The sequence below is a fragment of the Xiphophorus maculatus genome, chromosome 6, assembly GCF_002775205.1.
Source record: "Xiphophorus maculatus strain JP 163 A chromosome 6, X_maculatus-5.0-male, whole genome shotgun sequence".
In the NCBI taxonomy this organism is placed as follows: Eukaryota; Metazoa; Chordata; class Actinopteri; order Cyprinodontiformes; family Poeciliidae; genus Xiphophorus; species Xiphophorus maculatus.
In genome coordinates, this window is record NC_036448.1 from 26,929,558 (window position 1) to 26,949,426 (window position 19,869).

General features: G+C 37.8%; 1 protein-coding gene across 3 annotated transcripts in view; it reads right to left on the reverse strand.

Moving 5' to 3' along the window:
* LOC102226120 (nuclear receptor coactivator 2-like) overlaps positions 1-19,869 on the reverse strand; it is a 52,805-nt gene that overhangs the window by 23,221 nt on the left and 9,715 nt on the right. For 2 of the 3 annotated variants that reach the window (XM_023335170.1, XM_023335168.1), the window contains exons 1-3: positions 16,773-16,985; positions 3,126-3,233; positions 1,952-2,124 (exon numbers count right to left, since the gene is read on the reverse strand). In XM_023335170.1, coding sequence (XP_023190938.1) covers positions 1,952-2,124; positions 3,126-3,214 — 262 coding nt within the window. In that variant the 5' untranslated portion in view covers positions 3,215-3,233; positions 16,773-16,985. Of the gene's footprint in view, positions 1-1,951; positions 2,125-3,125; positions 3,234-16,772; positions 16,986-18,223; positions 18,279-19,869 lie in introns of those variants that run through there. The other variant, XM_023335169.1, reaches the window with a different exon arrangement.

Below are 19,869 nucleotides of genomic sequence, written 5' to 3' on the forward strand. Positions count from 1 at the left end.
TTTTAATGATTTTATGTCCTTTAAATACTGTATGTCTGAGTTTCTCAAGGTCTGGGGAAACTTTCCCTCCTCAGGGGAAAAATACTTGAACGAAATTTCAGGTTCTTACAACACTAGATCTCATCTGTCAAACATGGTGATGGTAGAGTTGTTTTCAACCCAATTTAAATGCAATTATGTGTTGTATAATATTAAGTAAATATCAATGAAATCACCCATATTGCGTTCACATTCATGTCCATATTTTTTGTATTCAAACTTGGAGGTGTGGGATGAAAAAAAATAAGATTAGAATATAAAAGAAAAATCTAAATAGTGGATGAGCAACACATCAGATATTAAAAAGACACAGAGAAAGCCAAAAAGAAAAAAATGAAGGAGAAAATGTTTCTAATGAATAGAATAACCAAGACGAAAGGGAAAAAAAGACCAAGAAAAAGGACTGGAACCAAACAGGAAGAGGAATCAAGTAAAGAGAAAGAGAGCAGATTGCAGACAAAATCTGAAAACAGAACAGATAAGAGGAAGAACGAAAATAATGAGAAATCCATTAAGTGAGTGGAAATGTATATTAAAATGATGGTTTATAAAATTGTGACATTTATGCAAAGAGGATTAAATACGAGGCAGAGGAGTGTAAAAAGGTGAGAACATTGTGAAGAAATAGTAAAGCTTAAGAGAAAGTGAGGGACGAATCAGAGGAGCAGATCCTCCTGCTTCTCTCTGCAGGCTCATTTCATGTTGGTCACTGTTATATAAGCGCTCCAGCAGAGGCTGTCTCACCATTACAGTCCTTTCACAGTCTGTGGGCTCCCACAGTGAAGGGGATTGTTTTCTATTTACTTTTTAAAGTTAAGGAGTCCACATTGGCTCTTGAGATTTCAGTTTTATAAACATCACTTCTGAGCTCTTCTAGTACCCACAGCTATCACACTCTCTACCAGCAGATGTTCCCCTTTCATGGTGGGAAACACTGGAAGGCCCATTTAGTAATAAATAAATGGTTATCTGAGGAAATAAGCGGCTTGTGACATTCTAATGGAAAAACAAATTAAATAGCTTATGCAGCCTTTCAATTTCTTTATTCAGGACATCTGAAACTGGAAAGTCCAGAACCTACCATACCATTGCAGATCCCTCCCTTTAAAAAGGGAGGGATCTGCAAAATGCATAAAAGACAAAAAGCACACTGTGAAAATAAAGATACTGCTACATCTAACAATTTTTTTTATTATTACAAGGTCTTCCACCTGGGTCCCAGGAGGTCTGACTGACAGTCTTTCCTCTTCACAGATTTATTTATAATCTGGGAAAAGTGGCATCTGTTCTAAAAACTGCCTTAAAATTATAGAGTTAAAAGCTAGCTAACGCTAATGGCTAACTGTAGCAACCGATCAGCCCAAACTCAGTGCATCGTATAAAATGCTGTTCTGAGGATTTTCCCCAACAGCTAAACATGTTGCCTTCAGGAACAGCTGAAAATTTCTAAACCTCAACATTGATCATTTTTTAAGAACCAGAAAAATATGATGTGAACTGCCTTGTTGCTGAAATGTGCTATATAATTAAACTTTAAGTGGTTAAATTATTGTATGATCTGTCTATCCAGGCATCGGCTATGCTACTTTACTCACTGAAAAACATCCAACCCAATATTCAGTAAATTATATACTTTTTTTAATTTTAGACAGTATTAATCTAAATAATTTCAGAAATTGAAAACTATTCTCTGTTTACTGCTGCCCAAGGTAGAATAAAATCATAATAATTGTACTAATTGTATATTGTACTGTCCTGAATAGGTACACAGCAGTGATTTTTGTGAACCAATGCTCTCCTATTTAATCTGCATTATTTTTTCAGTAATACTTGAGGTTGGTAGGGTCAACTAGCGGGGTTGAGGATCTAACACCAAATCCTTCAAAAAAGAAGAAGTGACAAAAAAGCTCACCCTGCTCCTTGATCTGCCTGATCTGCTTCACCGTCTCTTTGAGGATGGCACATTTGTCGGGCTTGACGTTGAGGTCGTCTATGTCGTTGATGTTGGCAAAGATCAGCTCTGCCAGCTCCTCGATGTATTTGTTCTCCTGCTCCCTGTTGCGCCTCTCGGTACTTCGCTTTGGGCTGCAGGACAGCAAGGAATGATGCCAAAACCATGAATCAACCTCAACTGGAGAAAAAAGAACTAAGTGGTGGAAATTGTCAAGACAAACATCACTGTACAATGCTGGACATTACATCTGAAAAGCTTTTGTCTTTGTGCACTGACCAGCTTTTTTGTGAGACAAAGACCTCCCCGGTGACCCTGAATTAACTTTGTGACCTCTTGGTGACCTGACATTAATGAGACATATGACCTCTGTGCAAAGAACTGAGCATCATTATGACAACTTTTGTGTCGTTACAAAACTATTGTCTGTAAAAATGAACCACAACTGTTTTCTTCCTAAAGTGCCATTAACAGCAATTCATCATTTACAAAAGATTTGGAATAACTTTAAAGTGCTTCACATTTTGTAAGATCACATTCTTTATACATTTCCCCTGTTCATTGGCCTTCATGATGCTGTATTTTCTGTAATAGTATATAAGAACCCTTTGTTTCTGTTTTTAAACTGAGACTAAATTAGTTGTAGAAGAGAAAATGGGGTTGAAATGTAAAACAAAATTTCAGAATTTAATTTGTTAAGAAAAGGTAAGAATTATGTACCCTATTTCTTCTACTTAATTACTTTAAAATCGTAAGAATATAAATTGACATTTTGTGTGTGTGTGTGTGTTGTTTTTTTTTTTGCTGGTAACATAATAAAATGCAAAACAGGTCAAGGTGTACAAAGGCATTGTGTCTGTGCTTCTCCTAGGAGAAGAGATTTCAGATTTAAAACTAATGTCCAAATCCTTATTAGCTTTTCAGAGTTTGGTTTGTTCTTAGTTCTAGTTCTTTACTTGAGAAGAAATGTCTCCCTTTTAAATCCTCAAGTAAAAAAACCCAAAGATTAAAAAAGTTAAGGATCTGCTAAATGCATAAAAGACTAAAAGAACACTGTGAAAATGAAGATACTGCTACATCTAAAAATGTTCTATCATTATTTTTTATTATTATTATTGAAGACAAGGTCTTTCACCTGGGTCCCAGGAGGTCTGACTGACAGTCTTTCCTCTTCACAGATTCCCCTTTGGGGGGCTCAGGAGTGTCCCCCCCACCACTACTCATCTTCAGCAGTTATCAGCAGCTAAACCAAAGGAAGACAGGAAAGCAAAGCAGACACTTAGTGATAACATACCAAATGACAAACCTTTGATTCTCTTTGATTCTAAAAGGGAATCAAAGAATCTCTTTAAGCAATTCTTTGATTCTCCAGCAGCGGCAGAAATCAGGCTAATAAATATAAACTTTGCTGTTTTTGTTTTATGTCTGACAAAATACCCAAAAATTGCAGAAATCTGTAGGTTGGTAAATACATTTTCAGAGTACTATATAGACTCCCTTCACATTTAAGGAGGTTCCACAATCCAACCATGTAGGACCAGGTCAGAGACCAGGGCTGTTTAAACAGGCCCTGCCTGGGCATGCTCATTATATTTGACAGCAGTAGACTAATTAACTCCCAAGTTCAAACATCCATCTCTTTACTTTCTTTATTAATAGTAATGTTTACCTCATTACAATGTATACTCTTCTCTGAGTGTTTGAAGTTTCCAGTCATACAAGTAAGCAGAGTAAAGATCAAAACCCTAACAATAAAAACAAAGATGATGGTAAAGTTGAAAATAAAATTTAAAAAGCCATTTGTCTCCTCCGAGTTTCAGTCAGCACAATTAATCACAATATTTTAAAAAGGTACATTTTTAATCTCCTGGTGATGTAAACAACCCGCAGAGTGCATTATCAAACACAGATTATGAGTCACAAAAAACAATGTATCACTGTAATGAGCCTGAAGGCAATATGTGGGCAGCCCAGTGGGAATATAGTGGGTGTCAGTAATTACTTCAGATAGAAATAGCTAATTCACATAGGCACTATCACTGTTCCCTCATTCACTTTAACATGTCAGTCTTCAATATGAATGATGGTTGGGATGTTTGGAGAATATTTCTGTAATCTCAATCAAAAATAGGAACAAAACATAACTTAGGTCACACTGAAATAAAGCTTTCATGGAGCAAGAAAGATGCACCATATGGCCGTATCATGCTGCTAGACTTGCCCCATATGGTTCAGTAAAAGGGACACAATTTAGACAAGTGAGCTGCCAGAGCTGCTGGTACAGTGGAGCCACAAAGCTGCTGGTGGTGGAATAAGAATCAAAATCAGCTTTATTTGCCAAATTTCTGCACCCAAAAATGAATAAAAATGAACAAATATATATTTTTTGTAAATATGTATGCATGCAATTCACACGTTGTGATTTGGAACTTCAGTAAAGGGCTATTTCACAGCTTTTAAGATTCTGGACTAGTTTTATCAGCTCTGATTTAAAATCTAAAATGGATAGACCAATCAAATCTGGACTAAATCTTGGACTTGTGATTTAGTATGGATATTCATGAATGAATTGTCAAATTGAAAAAAATGTTTACGTTAGTTGACCATCCAAAAGATCTTCAGCTGCAGCAACAATATGAAGCAAGGCCCACATTTCATGATGCAAACAATTAATCTTGCTTTGTCAATTTGTTTTTCTATATATTTTAGCCAATTTTCTATTCTAGTTGGTCTTCCTGACACTGCCCTCTACCTCTGTTTGAGTTACTTCATAGGCCTGCACAATATACATCAAGTTGTAAAAATATTTTCTCCAGCAAACATTTAGTGAAACGTATGCTATAGATAAAGTTTGCAAGTTGGTAAGCAACTTCTATCACATTTTAGTTTTTATTACGTTCCAAAATAAAAATACACATTTCATTCCATCCTTAAAATGAACTTCTGAATACAAAAACATGGCTGGTTGTGCAGGTTTGTTTTCTGGAATATATTTTAATTTAACATCTGCTACCAGCTTTTGTTTCCAGCTTCACATCATCCCCTGAGAACCACTGAAAGAAATGACACGAAACCTCAGAAGAAGACACTGAGCATGACTTTCTTCTTTGCAAAATATAAACAAAACTGTAAAGCGTCTCTCTTTTGTTTTTGGTAAAAGACCAGGATTCACTTTTTTGATCCACATTAGAGTTTGATTACACATTTACACCTCCAAATGAACAGGACTGGTGAAAAACGCACCTTAAAACCAAAGACATGGTAACAAACAAAATACCACATTCAGGACCTTAGAATCCCCGTTCAATAAAGAACAAGTTCTAATGCATTCAGTGAGCAATGAGAGCCAATTTACTATTTTCCAACCAACCTGATGGCTAAAAGTAGAGATAGTGTTTCCAGTAAAGCTCAACGTGTGCCCAGACTCTCATTTCCCGCCATCAGTTTTTCTCTGGGTTTGCCTACAACTGGCATCCGCAAGGAGAGTAAAATCTCATTTTACAACCAAAAATATTAGAAAGGATCAGTTTTATTCTGCAAGAGTGCATCTAAGACAATCATTTTCAGACAATCAGACAATAATGAAGAAGTCCAATAATTAAATGCAGGGGAGAGGTGGTGTTTATAGGGATAGTGGGCCTTTAAGGCCCTTCAACAGGCGGGGACACATCACCTGACAGTTACATAAGAGCCGGTCAGTGGGACTGATACTGCGCAGATGAAGGCAGAAGAGAGGGATAAGCAAAAGGGAAAACAACAGGGAGAGAGAGAGAAAGGAGATTAGCAAGAAAGAATTGGTGTAAGAAAGAGAGAAGAGGAGACAGAGAAAGAAATATTTTAAAACGGTATCAGGGGAAATAAACGAATGGACAAGCTGTCAGTTTTTGAGTCGTTAGGGAAAATGTTTCCGACACAGATATTATGTTGACAAGAACAAATGCTGTACAATGATACAGGCGGGGATAAACAGAGTGACAGCAGGAAGAAAATGGGAGGTGGGTCATTTGTTGCTCTAAATAATCAGGCCTGAAGGCAGAGGAAAGCATGGCCTAATTACACCATACGGGATAAGAGGATGGGAGGAAACGGCAGATAGCATGATACTGACAACACAAATGAAAAACTTTAAGACAACTAGTGCAGAAAGTATGTTAGTTAATATCATCAACGCTTCTTTTCACGACTGAACTTTCACGCTAGCATCATTGTTTCAGCATCGAAAATCATCTTTCCACACACAGAGAGCGAAAATTTGGTGAAGCACTGTAACATCCATCATCTGATTGCCAGAAGGCAACCACTTGATAAGAGAAAAATTGAAGCGTTGTGCAGAGAAAGTACCCGGAAAACACAGCGTGAGAATTTCGGGGATTCCCTGACTTTTTGCCTGTGGTCCAGGCAGCACGTACTCCCAATACTGAGCATTCATACCGCAATAAGAGGCCGGCAACTTTTCAGACAAAGAGGCCTTCCATCTGAGCTTCAGGATATACAATTAAAGCCAGAAGACAACACACACCCATTAGTAAGACACACACACCTTTTTTCTCTGTCTGAATTAAATCAGACCAAAGTTCAGCTGGAATCAGCAAGATTTTTCCCATTTGCTAAATGCCACAATAATTAGGGAAAGAATATGTCAGAGATTTATTAATGTCTACAAAATTTAATTTTTACATTATTTCCTTAGAATTTAATCTCGCAATTCAATTCAATTTTGATTCTTCAATTTAAAATTGCTTTAAATGCTTCGACATCGTTTTAGGATTAGTGGAAATTTCCTCGACTGCAATGCAACTGTCGAATTTTAAACGTACCCAACCCCAGAGCCAGGCTTTCACAGCAGAATCTCAGGAGATGACGCCAGAATGAACTGGTTATATATTAATTATGATCATACTGAGAGGAAACAGGTGAGCTTAAGAGGTAATATCACACAACATTGAAGTCCTCATGTTTCACGGCTGCAGAGCATGCAACAGTCCCACATGATGGTGTCAGAAATCGATACAAAAAGGCTCCTTTAAACTTTCAATCAATCACAAAGAAGCTCCACACACAGACACAAAGTCTGAGCACTCACAACTGACATCGCTTGGATGTTCATGTCAATATTTGTGTGCTTCACAATACACAGACACATGCGCAAAGGTACACATATGGCGCGTAAACATGTGCATTATAAATTAACACTAATGCAGGCTGCAACAAAAGCCTTTATCCAGCTCTGCCCGATGCTAATGCAATCAGAGGAGCTGAGAGCTTTGCAAAGCGAAGCCATTTAAAAACAATTTGAGCTGGAGAGAAGGGACAGGGCCAGAGGGTCAATGCTGCCATTAAGAAATTAAAGCTGAGGATTGATCACTGCCTGCTTAAGTGGGCTTCGTCTCCAATAGAAGCCAAGCATGTGTTTGGGTTTGGGTTCCGCAAACCTAAAGTCAGAAGGCAAAACTGTTCCTCACAAAGCAAAGTAATATTTCTGTGAAATACATATACAAAACTTCTTTAATCTCTACAAATTTTGTGAATGAACTCATACGAAAGTGTCAGGATTGCGGTTCTGAAAGTGCTAGCAGTCATTTATTACCAAATCGTCTTTCTGGTTTTCAAAAAACAAACCCCTGTGGTTTCTCTATGCTGCAGCGGACAGAGAGCATGTAGGTGTCAGATTACACTCAGATGGAGGTCAGGCTTGGGGAAGAGATAGAAACACGGAGCTGCTCTTGATTTTAGCTTCATTTATGCAGATGAAAAACAGCAAAACATGAGTAAACGTTCTACAAAATGCATCAATAAGTAACAGCCCCTTCATTTGCGACTGAGCTAATGGTTGGTCTTTCACAAGCCGCCCTTGTGAAAGACCAAAGACTCTCAAAATGATAGTTGTCATAGGAGTACAGTACATTACGGGCTGTTATTATGGTAATGAGTCATCCTCAGGCCTTAGCTTGCACACTAATTGAGGTTTTGAGCTTGTAACAAAAAACGTGGACCATGATGTCTTATGTAATGACAGAGAGCAGAAAATTAAAGCTGATAGTGGGATAACGGAGAGCCTCTCTATGCCTAATGTGATAACACCTTCACTGAGTAAATGTCAGAGCTTTTATCCCCAGAAATGAATTGAGTCAATCAGTTTAGCAGCAGCTTCACTCCCTTTAGGTCTGTGTGTTTGTTGAGACGAATTGCTTCCGAGAAACTTTTTCAAAGAAGCGCCTTCATTAATTAGTTGGAATTAAGTGAACCTCACATCAACAGAGCCATTGTGCATTTTATTCTTCCTAATGTTTCTATCAATTTTTTTATATTTTGTTTTCAGATACTGTCATTTCCTCTCTCACTTATTAGCTCCTCTGTACAAAGATCAGATCTCAGTGACAAAAGAAATAAAGAAGATACAATCTTTGATTATTTCATGTTGAAGAAAATTCCCAGATTAATTTTATTAAAAATTATTAACAAACCATTTAAAACAACAATAAGAATCCATACAACTCATTTTTTTAAATGTACAATTTTTTCAAATAAATCTACTTAGAAAGTTAGATTAGTCTGTAGATTTTAAAGTTAAATTCACTTACTTTTAGGTATAAGTACGACAATATGGCATAAAGGTCTATTTCTCCCAGGCAGTGTTCAAAATTGCGACCTTTAGGTATAAATGTCAGGTAAGACATTTATACATATGCAGATTAATCTTAACGGCAGGTAGAAAAAAATCTATTCTCTTAAAACTAATCTACAAACAGGAAGAAGATGACCTACTTGTATCTCAACACAGTGAACATGATGGAAAAAAAGCCGCTGCTGATTAATGTTAAAGCTCTGCAGCAAAATGTGGCATCAGAAAGTCTCCAAGTCTGCAGAAAAATCTTCTGATGCTGTATGCCAACTGTTTGCTTGTGAGTTATACCAGGAAAAAATATATATTTTCTTTCCTACCATCCTCATCATAAACATGTGTGGTTTCAGTTAAACCAAAGTGTGAGCTGATGTGGTCAGCAACACAGGAGTCCCTCAGGGGACGGTCTTCTCACCGTTCCTTTTCACTCTGTACACATCGGATTTCTGGTAAAACTCAGTCTCAGGCCACCAGTAGAAACACTGAGATGAATCTTCAGTGGTTGGGTTTACCAGGGATGGATAAGACAATGGACTGGACTGGAGGATCAACACAGACGCTGTGTACAAGAAAGGGATGAGTTAATTCTACTTCCTGAGGTGGCTTCGATCCTTTCATGTTTGAAACAAGATGTCGTTGATCTTCTACCAGCCTGCGGTAGAGAGTGGATCAACAAACTGATTCACAAAGCTGGAAAAATCCTTGGTCTAGGACAGGAAGTCTCTGAACAATCTGGTCTCCATCATGAAGAATCCATCACACCTATTACACGACACTGTGGAGCAACAGAAGAGCTCTTTTTCTAACACACTGCTGGCACAAAGAACAGTTCAGGAAATTATTTTTTCTTATTCTCAAAAACTCTTATGTGTGACAGAGGTGGTCACACCTCTTTATTGTGAATTGAAACCACCACATTAATTTCGGCAGTACTCCTACTCCCTAAATGACTCCTTCCATGGCTCACCAGCACTGACGTACATTCAGCCTCTGGTTCTGTCTGTCTGTCTGTTTGTCTATCACCACTTTTGAAAAATGCTGTAAACCTTTTTTTTTGTTTGTTTGTTTTTTTGGATGAGATTTTCACAATAAAGTTTACATCTTCTAAAATCAAAACTTTTAGGCACAACATAAAGTTTTTCGTCTGAATAATCATACTCAGATAGAAATGTGTGCTTTGCTCACATTCAACTAAAATTGAACATTTTTATCAAAAAGCACAGGTTTAAAGCCTAATGAGAGACTGTGGTGTAAAACAAAGTTTATTGTGAAAAGCAAACATTGTTTTTTAAGTGTTGTGGAGTTTCAGTGATAGTGCTTCTCTTTTAAACATCCTGGTAAACATGACGGAGTGCATGGCAACATGTTCTCTTTCAAATATCTGGATATTTTTAATAAAAATCCAGTTGTCTCTGCTGGAAAACTGAAAATGGGTCAGCATGGGCATGAGTCGACAGGATAATGATTCAAAAATAGATCTACGTAAATTATATCAACAACCTGTGGGGTGAGATGAGAAAAGAGATTAAAGAGACAATCCAGAGATAATGTGCAAAGTAATGGTCAAAGATCTCCCTGTCCGTACACACTAACTTATAGAAGTGTAGCGGTGTTGGTCTGTCAAAAGGGGGCGGTTACCAAAGTAAATCAATCTAACTATTCTAAGATTATTCTAAGATTCTGGCCTATTGTTTTCCTACTCAACATTTTATACATATTTCCAATGAAGATATTTTATCCCATCTCTTTCATAAAAAAGGGTCTTCGGCATTTAAGTTCCCCTGGTATGTTATAATTTGGATCTGACCTCATCCTCTGCCAGTAAATAAAATAATCAAAGGGAAAGTTAGCTTATGTATAAACAATTCACTACTTGCTTTTAAAAACCATATAAAACTTGTCCCCAATAAACAGATGAATCAGCAACTTAAGTAAGGAATCAATCCATCACATAGCACCAATTAGGATCATTTAAAGACTTAAGGACTTTGACACCAGCGGATTAGACAATTGGGAGGAGGGACCCCCCTCCTGTTTGTTTCCCAGCTTCTGTTAAAGCAGCAGAGCAAAAACCAACAAACCCTCTGATCACACACAAGTGCACAGTAAAGTAGACCTAATGCCCTGCAGAGGCTGTATTATGACATGGGTTCCTCCCATGACGAAGGACCTAAAGCCAGGTCAGTCGTTTTGTCTACACATACATCTGTGTGCAGCACTGTCCATATCAGTAAATCAAATCTGTTTATGTACTTCTCAGGTGTTTGGTGTGGTGATGCTATGCTGAGGCGCTGCCTTAATGACTGGTGGCTTGTTGCCACTTCAGAGACAGTACTGGAGAAAGATTTCGACTGCTGCTTCCTTTCACAACCCAGAGGCTCACGGGAGTTGACTCAGCAAATAATCACAAAACAAATAAGACCTACAAAGAAATGTTTGGCTGAACTAGCAAACTTTTAAAGAGGCCCCAGTTAGACCACTATGTGTCCTGTAAAAAGAGCTAATTAACTTTAGTGTTATTTAAAGTAAAAATAACATTCACCTAGTGGGTTCCTACCAATCGGGATTGACACATATGGCCAGTCGACAAGCTTCCAATGACTAAAGAAAAACAAAATCCTTTTGATTTAAGAGAAAGAAAAAAAAACATGAAAAACCATGCTAAGTGCCCACACAGCCCAGAGACAGTTTCTTAGTGTGTGACCCACTGGCACATAGTGGCCACAACATATGGGGCTGAAAATGTTTGACCCAAGTATTGGTTTAGTTTTGGGATGTCCCTCCTCAGCCCACATGAACATGTATGCTAGGTACTAGCAGCAATCACAATTTTGAAGTTGGAAGTGTTTGAATTTGAGTAAATTACAAAATAAAGCTGTTGACCCGACACTAAAAAAGGCACTACCACTTAAACTGGAATATTGTTAAAAGACCAAGCAACATTGAAGAGCTATGGGACACGTTGGAAAGTTTCAGTAATTAAGTTTGACAATTGGACCAAGACTCTGTCTCAGTTAAGTTTATTAGTTTGGCCACCTAAGCTGTATGTGCTAACCAAATCTCATTAATCATGCTGCTGGACAAAGAGGTATTAAAAGGTGTTAACACAAAGTGTGCAGCAGCTAAAACTCTCAATGCAAATTAAGACATCCAGTATAATTTAATCTGAAATCCATCTGAAGCTAAAGAAGAAGAAGAAAAAATTCAGGCTTAAAGACAAAACGTAGACAACTTTTTATACTTTGTTCAACACTATTTTTAATCAGGTTGTCTTATCAAAACCTAACAAAAAACTACCAGTTTTACAAATCAGGTTGAACATCCAACATTGCGGTCGCAAATGAACAAAGGACTTGATAAGAAAGAAACCCTCACCTACAAAAACCCACAACTTTTTATTTGGTTTCCAAAGACTTCTGGCACCAGTGTGCTGGAAAGAAAAGTAAATGTTTGTCTGTGTGCTGAGAAGTGAGTCCACTTAAAATCCATCTGTACAAATTGACCCACTTCAACAATTGCTCACCTTTCGGACCAGCCGCACCGTATTTTTTTTTGTCTAGCAAATAACACTAATTGGTATTTGTGTAGCAGCGTGATCCGGTGTCACCGGGGCACGGTTGGAAGGCTTGGCCATTGTTACTTTTCCATTTTTAGTCTACGTCAACAGAAATCAATTAACATGTTGTTTTCATTTCTAAATGAAGAAAAAATGAATAAACTCATTATAGGAATTACTTCATAGAAAAGAGAGAAAGGTTAAGAGTAAATCATTTAGGAACTAAACTGTTTGATTTAAAAGTGATTTTATGCAACAACAAGAAAGCTAATCACAAATGGAGACTAAATGAAAGAACACCTTTAAAACAAACAGTTGTGTGTGGATGGTTGCAGTAGATAACCGTCACTCTGCATGAGCAACCTCATGTAATACGAGGGCCTGATCGATTATAGACCAGAATCAATAACATTGAACATGCCTGCCCGGATGCTAACTCAGTTGACACGCTGGTGTGCAGGCACATCAAGACAATCACAAAAATAAGAAATTGTTTCAGAATTGCAATTAAATAGAAATAAAAAACCCTCAAAGAAGTACTAAATGTTATGTAGGCGAGGAAATTAAACCAAGTCGAATCTTGGTGTCCATAGTTAGCTTGTTTAGAAAAGTCGAATACATGCAGGAGAAATCACTCTCAGGCAGTCAGAGTGAAACTTGTAGCGTTAGTGGGAAGAAGAGAGGGAAGCTTTGCTTATTGACAGAAATGCTCGCTGTCTTCTGTCCCCTGTGTAATAACTGCAGGATTGCACTGCTAACACAAATACAGTGGTGTCTCAATGTGCACACACATGCTCCTGAGCAGGATTTCTTCATCTTCAGCTCAAGTTTCACAGTTATTTCATAACACAAGGCTGGTAGTCTGATACTGTCATTATCTCTAAAAATGCATTGTGACACAACTAAAGACCTTTTCCGTTCGGTATGCGACATACATGCAGAAAACAATCCCAACCACTCTGGCCCACCAGATAAACACTAAAATAAGCTCAAATGTGCATTGGAATACATGGATATCTCTGAAGAATGCAAGAGTAAATCACATGATGTAAAAAGGGAGATATGGTAGCAGTTTTATGTTGTCCTGTTGACCAGTCGGTCAAAGTCCAGCTACAGCTCACTGATTGACTGAAATGCAGCAGGAGCTGTAGGTTGTGTCAGTGAGAAAATTAACATACAGTCACAGCTGAGTGGCTTCTTGACACTCAGACTTTTTATTCTGGTCAGATAAGAATGCAAAGAGCAATGCGGCTCATCAGTTCTGGGATAAATATTCAGTTCTGACTGTCTTTCATCTATGACCAGGTCACTTTTCAGTCTTTCTGTTTAGTTTCTTTTGTGTGCCATTTGAATCTCTCGGCCACAAGCTTTAATTCCAAAGACATATTTCAGGTTTCGGGTGATTTTGTAATAATAAATCAAAAAGGACAATCTTCCTGCACCTCACAGTAACTACAGGTGTTCCACAGGGATCTATTCTAACCCCCATTTTATGTTCTCTTGATGTTCTCTTACTATAAGAGAACATTTTATGTTAAGAAAACATTGAGCTTCATCCAATGATAGATAGTCACTGTCATGGGACAACAATGACTTTATCCAGGAAAAATACTTTTATATGCTGATGATAGTGAGCGTGTATTTGACCTGAGCTCCCATCGTGGATTTATTTTTTGTTAATTAATTATGACTACATGTGGAATCTGTGGTGAAATAATGACAGAACATGGTTGAGACAGTATTATTTGTAAATTTAAAGACTAGCACTGATAAATGATGTGCTTCTTTTTTACAATCATTTAATGCACAGAGAAAATTATGTTTCACAAAAATGCCTTCTCATGTGGTTTCTCCAAAAGCTACAATTCAATGTTCATATTTCTAACAAAGGTAGATTACTAGATGTTTAAGTAGCATGAACTAGTATTACCAGACCTTAATAGATGTTTTATAAGTAGTTTCCCATTGCCAAGAATTTAATTTCTCTGTTTTTAGACCTTGGAAACATTTAGAAATTCATTCCTACTTTTAAAAAACTAGATTCACCACATCCTGCTACATCACACATTCCAACGTCCGCGTTATGAATTCTTTAGTGAATCTTCCATGACTGTTTAAAATGACTGTAAGTCTAGCGGAAAATAATTTCCATTTGTATTTAAGGAAATAAAAATGTTCAATGGCTATTTTGTTGTGGTCATTCTACCAATTATTCAGATTATACGTAACAAATTTTGCATAAATTTCAAACATGCAAAATTCATGTGGGAGCTATAAATGTACCTTTGGATGCAATAATCACTATTGTCCTGGTTTTCTTTGATGTCTCACCTGCCAATTTAGACTTATAATTTTTTTTAAATGCTAAGATCTACTACATAAACAAATTATGCACATAACACTAAGGAATTACGTGCAGGTTAATTTAATTTAATTTCTTTTTTGTAGAATTTTTGGCACTATTGGCCTTTATTGAACAGTAAATAGACAGGAAGTTGGGTGGAGCAAGAGGAGGAAGACATGCAGCAAATGGCCCAAGACTGGGAATCAAAAATGGAACAACCACATTAAAGACTATAGTCTCTAGACAACAAACTGAGCCACACAGAGCGAAAGGAAAGGAATTTTAAAATATTTTTCAAGTTGTGATTAAAATTTATCCCTCTAATGTTTGACTTCCAAAAGACAACATTCACAACATTCATTTATTCATGTTTCAGGTCAGACAGTTTTCTTACTTTTATCCAAGAATAGCACAGTTTAAATTGGACCTGCAAAGGCAATACATCTCGTTTAACCTTAGCTTAAGCAAAGACGTTGAAAGTCAGGCTTGTTAAGCCCATCTGAGCAACACTAAAAATTACATTCAGAGATCAGTAAACCTCTTTATCTAGACCGCTTTTGACATTTCAACCACAGTTCACATTGTTTGGACTGGAGATGGGGCATTTTTAGTAAAAGTGGGCATTTTTCATTTTCATAAACCAGAAAAAAGAATCAGATTTTTCAAAGTTTTACCTGCCGAACACTAGCCACAGATTTCTAGGAAAACCAGCTACATTTAAGCATCTAAATGCAGTTAAGGTGACTCGTTGAAGTTCAAACAAGTTCAAACTGTGCCTTCGAACGGAGAAGTAATTGTATTTCAACTTAGCATGGATGTTGCCAAGAGATGACATTGTTGAAGCATTTCATAAAAGACTGAGATTTTTCTTCACAACCTTCTCCAGGGTTCAAAGAGAATTATGAAAATAGAGAAAATATTTTGTTGATGTCAGAGGTTAGCAGACATTGGGCAGACTGGTTCAAGTTTATAGAAAGGCAACAGTTGCTCAGACAGCCTCCTCCAACAAACAAGGTTTGCAGAAAACTGTCTCTTAAAGCACAACACATCAAACCTTGAACGAGCTACAGCAGCAGACGACCACACCACTCCTGTCAGCTGAAAGTAGGAATCTGAGGATATTCAGGCAGAGTCACCAAAATTGGACAATTACAGATTGAAAAGATGTTGCCTGGCCTGATCAGTCTTGTTTTTAGTTGTGAATTTCAGATGAACGATTAAAATTTTACATAAGCAACAGATTCAACCCACCTCAAATCAATGCTTTAAGATGACACTTGTAACGGTGCGAAATATATTTTCCTGACCCCTTAGAACCAACTGAGTATTGTTTAACAGCCACAATCAACCTGATAATTATTTTGACATGTCAAAAAAACGTATGTGGCAGCCTGGCCAAGCTGTTGATCAGATTGTGTGTGGTGCCGTGTCAAATGCAACTTACATAATTAAAAAGCAAGACTGACACACCATGGAGTGATAACAGGTATAAGTAAGGGAAATATAAGAACTTATAACCTTTTATTTTGTAGACTGGGTATAAACAAAATTATTAGTACATCTCTACATTTTAAACTAAACTACAAACCTGTAATAAAACCCTCTTCTAATGTAACCCTCTACCTAATACTGGGTTTTTACCTGTAAATTCTGGGAATCTGCTTTTTAATGAAAACAGTTGTTTTTTTGGACGTGAAGCAAACTGAGTAAACAGTCGGCTGGTTAGACCTTAGGTGACAGGGCAGCTTCAGGCCTGCTGACTCCACAATCTGTGAGCCACCAGTCCATCATAACCACTCCCCTTCGCAACACACACACACGCACACACACCGTGTCACAACCCACAACAACAATACATGACAGCTCAAAGTCCAGGACTGAGTAAGACAACCACACCAACTGGGTGAATTGAATTCATCCCCATTTGGTAATAATGAAACATAATGACAATATGGTGACTAACAAGTCACATAGTTTAAGATAAATGAAAGTTTCTCAGTGCTCTAAAAGTATTTTCTTTGATATAAAAACAGAGAGATTTGGAAATGCAATGAATCTAAGAACAATAAAGATCCAAAACTGAATATTTATCAAATTAACATTCTCTGAGGTAAATATTTAGCTTCCAGTTTGCTCTTCCAATATTTAACTTGTATACAAGAACAGAAAACCACCAAATAGATTCATAAAGTTGAACCACTTCAACTTTCCGGACTGTGCCTTTAAATCTGCTGTCATATATATTCTTATAGTAACTCACCTCTGCCAATAATTGAAGCAGTCCATAACAAGTCGCAAGCCGGCTGAAAATCTCATGCCAACCGGGCCAGCGTGCTGGTTTTCACACGGTCCGCGCAGTAAACACACACACGCATGCACACACACGCGCCACTGTCATCTGCACGTTGTGTATTCCCCCCTCTCTTCTCTGTGAGATTACCCGTGTGTGTGTCATCTGCATCTAATGACAGCTGACTAACTACATGCCACAAATCCTCTCTGCTCCCTGTCCCCTCCCCCTGCCTCTCTCTCTCTGTCTCTCTCTCTACCACACACACACCCATGCACACACAAACGTCTCTCTGTCTCCTCCCACCACACACACATACACACTCCTCCCTCCTATTAGCTGATGTCCAGAAAAAAAAACTGTCTCTCCATTATCTCTCACCGCCTTTCTAGGTACAAAAGGATTTGCATGACCTGTTGTTCTTTTGTTTTGGTGTATCGTTCTGTGGATGGTTTTCATTTTCCAATGCAATTGTTCAAGACCTACTTTTTTGTAAAACTACCTTTAACTAGTGGAAGCAAATACCAAAGCCGGTGAAAGCAGAAGAATACACACTTGATTTGCATCCGCCACCTTCATAATAAACCTCAACGCTGCTTTGATAATAAGCTCTAAACTAAATGACAGGGCAGAACACAAAAGAGTCGAGTGGTAGAGAAAGACACAGTGATGAAGGTAGTTCAGCGAACAACTGCAGCTTCCCACATAAACAGGACTACACACACACGCACGTACTCACACACACAAATACTGTCAGCCTAACTGCCTCCCTCACATCTTTCTCAGCTTTCACTTTCTATGTTGTCATGTCAGGGTGTTCCTGTTTGCTTCAGTAGCTTGTTGCGCGTTCCGGAAATTTCTACTTTCGAAGCTTGGCTCTATAAACTCCAGTATGAGCACTCATAATTTAGTCTCCCCATTCAGGAAATCATGTTGTACACTTGAGATAACACATTTATGGTCACCCACCGCTGAGCTCTGTTAGGCTGCTCAATTGAAATTTAATGAAGAGACTAGAAATAATTTGCAGAAACTAGCTGTTGATAAAGGAAGTGTACCGAGAAATGTGCTGGAGAGCAGGGGAAGGCCTAGATTTTAAACTCAGATCTGCCACCATATTAGCTAATGCACTATATCTAAGTGCTAAGATGAACTAACAAGTTCTGGTCAGTGACCAAATGGGTGAAAACTAAAACGCAAATCTTTTCTTTAGATAAGTAAACACTTAGTGTGTCAAAATATCCTGCTTACTGTAATACTCTTCAGTGTGGACGTTGTAATAGAGCGAAGGTGATATAACATCACAAAGGTTGATGTTATATCTAAATTATTTATTTAGTATGATGATTTTAAAATATGGGTAACAAATGAGACACAAAGCAAGGAAGAAAAAAACAGGCAGAAAACAAAAGCACACCAACCTCTTACACAAAGCATCCTGGTAAGCATCCACTTTGGAAGATTAGTCTGTCCTCTCTGTAAAAAACAACAAAACATCTAATTTAATATAAAGGTCCAGAGTGTCAGCTTAACGTGTAAATATGGAGATTAAATTACCCCTAGGAGGATTCAAGTGGCATCAGAAGACAAATTTTTGAACTGGCTTTTATTTTGGGGTTTCAGAGAAAAAGAGGCTGGATAAAAACACATGCAACACAATTCAAACTTTGATACATTGACATTTGTAGTTGTAATGCGACAAAATATGACTGTGAACAAAAGAAAGGTATGAATACTTTGGAAGGTTAATGTTTTGTAACAATAAATAACGTTTCTTTAGTAACGTTATTTTTTGTTTTTCAGATGTCACTGACTGCAAAAAGTGAAATATTTTCCATAACAATATATGGTAACTCTGAAAGGACTTGTCCTGCTGGTTAGTCAAAGTTTGGCCACATAGACACTGATACTAAAGCAACCACACTCAATCTGAGAACACAACCTGTTTTACTAACAACACCCAGGTGGTATTCACCACCAGGCCAACCGGTGGGTCAAAACCCGTCAGGCAGCAGCAGGTGGACCCAGACAACACCAGCAGGACGTTTGACCTGTTTTGATGAATCATAAGCAAAGTGGTAAAATAAACACCTTTGAAACAGTAAATGTGTACTTTTCGTGAAGAAGTAAAATCAAATGTTTCCAAATATTCCTAGAAGAATCTCAGAATTAAAAAGATGTTTAACTGCTTTGTGATCCATTGGCCACGCCTGGGATCACATGTGTGACTCGGCATTTATAAATACTATGCTGAGCTTTCATAATAAAATAGTTGGGCTGAATATCACCTTAATCATCCCCCACTGGTAATTCTGGAAATCTCACGCCAGCTAGCAGCAACAAGAAAACCTGGAGTTTTTCCCAGATAATGACAGCAGCCTGAGAGGACGAGCCCGAGCGCTTTCAGGCATTTTTCACACCACCAGCTTGACCTGGACCAGTGTGGTGCTGGTCCAGGTTCACAGAGTTCCCACTGGTCATGGGGTTCAGATTTATGGGAAAAAAAGATGTCTCCTTTTTATTTGAACAGCTGATGCTGAAAGAAAACCTGCTTGCATCGGACTTTAATCGGCACACTTTTGCCGTTCTTGTTTTCAAGAAACACAGAGCTGTATTGTGACTGATGAGTCGGGGATCGGGTGTCACGTTGCAGTTCCCATAACAAAAACACCAGAGAGCCTACCTGCTCGCCAGGCGTTGGTAACAGCATGCAGCTCTGCCTCACCTTGAATAATCTGGATGATAAACCTCACCTTTTCAGGAAATATTACAATCTTCTCTGGTGAATCACTTCCTGTCCTCAATCTCTTTTAAACAAACTGAGTGATTACAAATAAAAGTGTCCAGTGTATTTGCATTTAGCACCCATTACTCTGATACCCTGAAGTAAAATCAAGTGCAATCTTTAGAAGTCCCCTAGTCAATAAAAGGAATCCTCATCTAATCTCAGTGTAAATCTTAAAAAGAGAAAATATAATCTGTGAAAGTTCTGTGAAGTCCTCAGAGATTTGCACAAATTGGGATTCTGAAAATAAATTTGCTTAATGGAAACAAGGCAGGGCTGCTC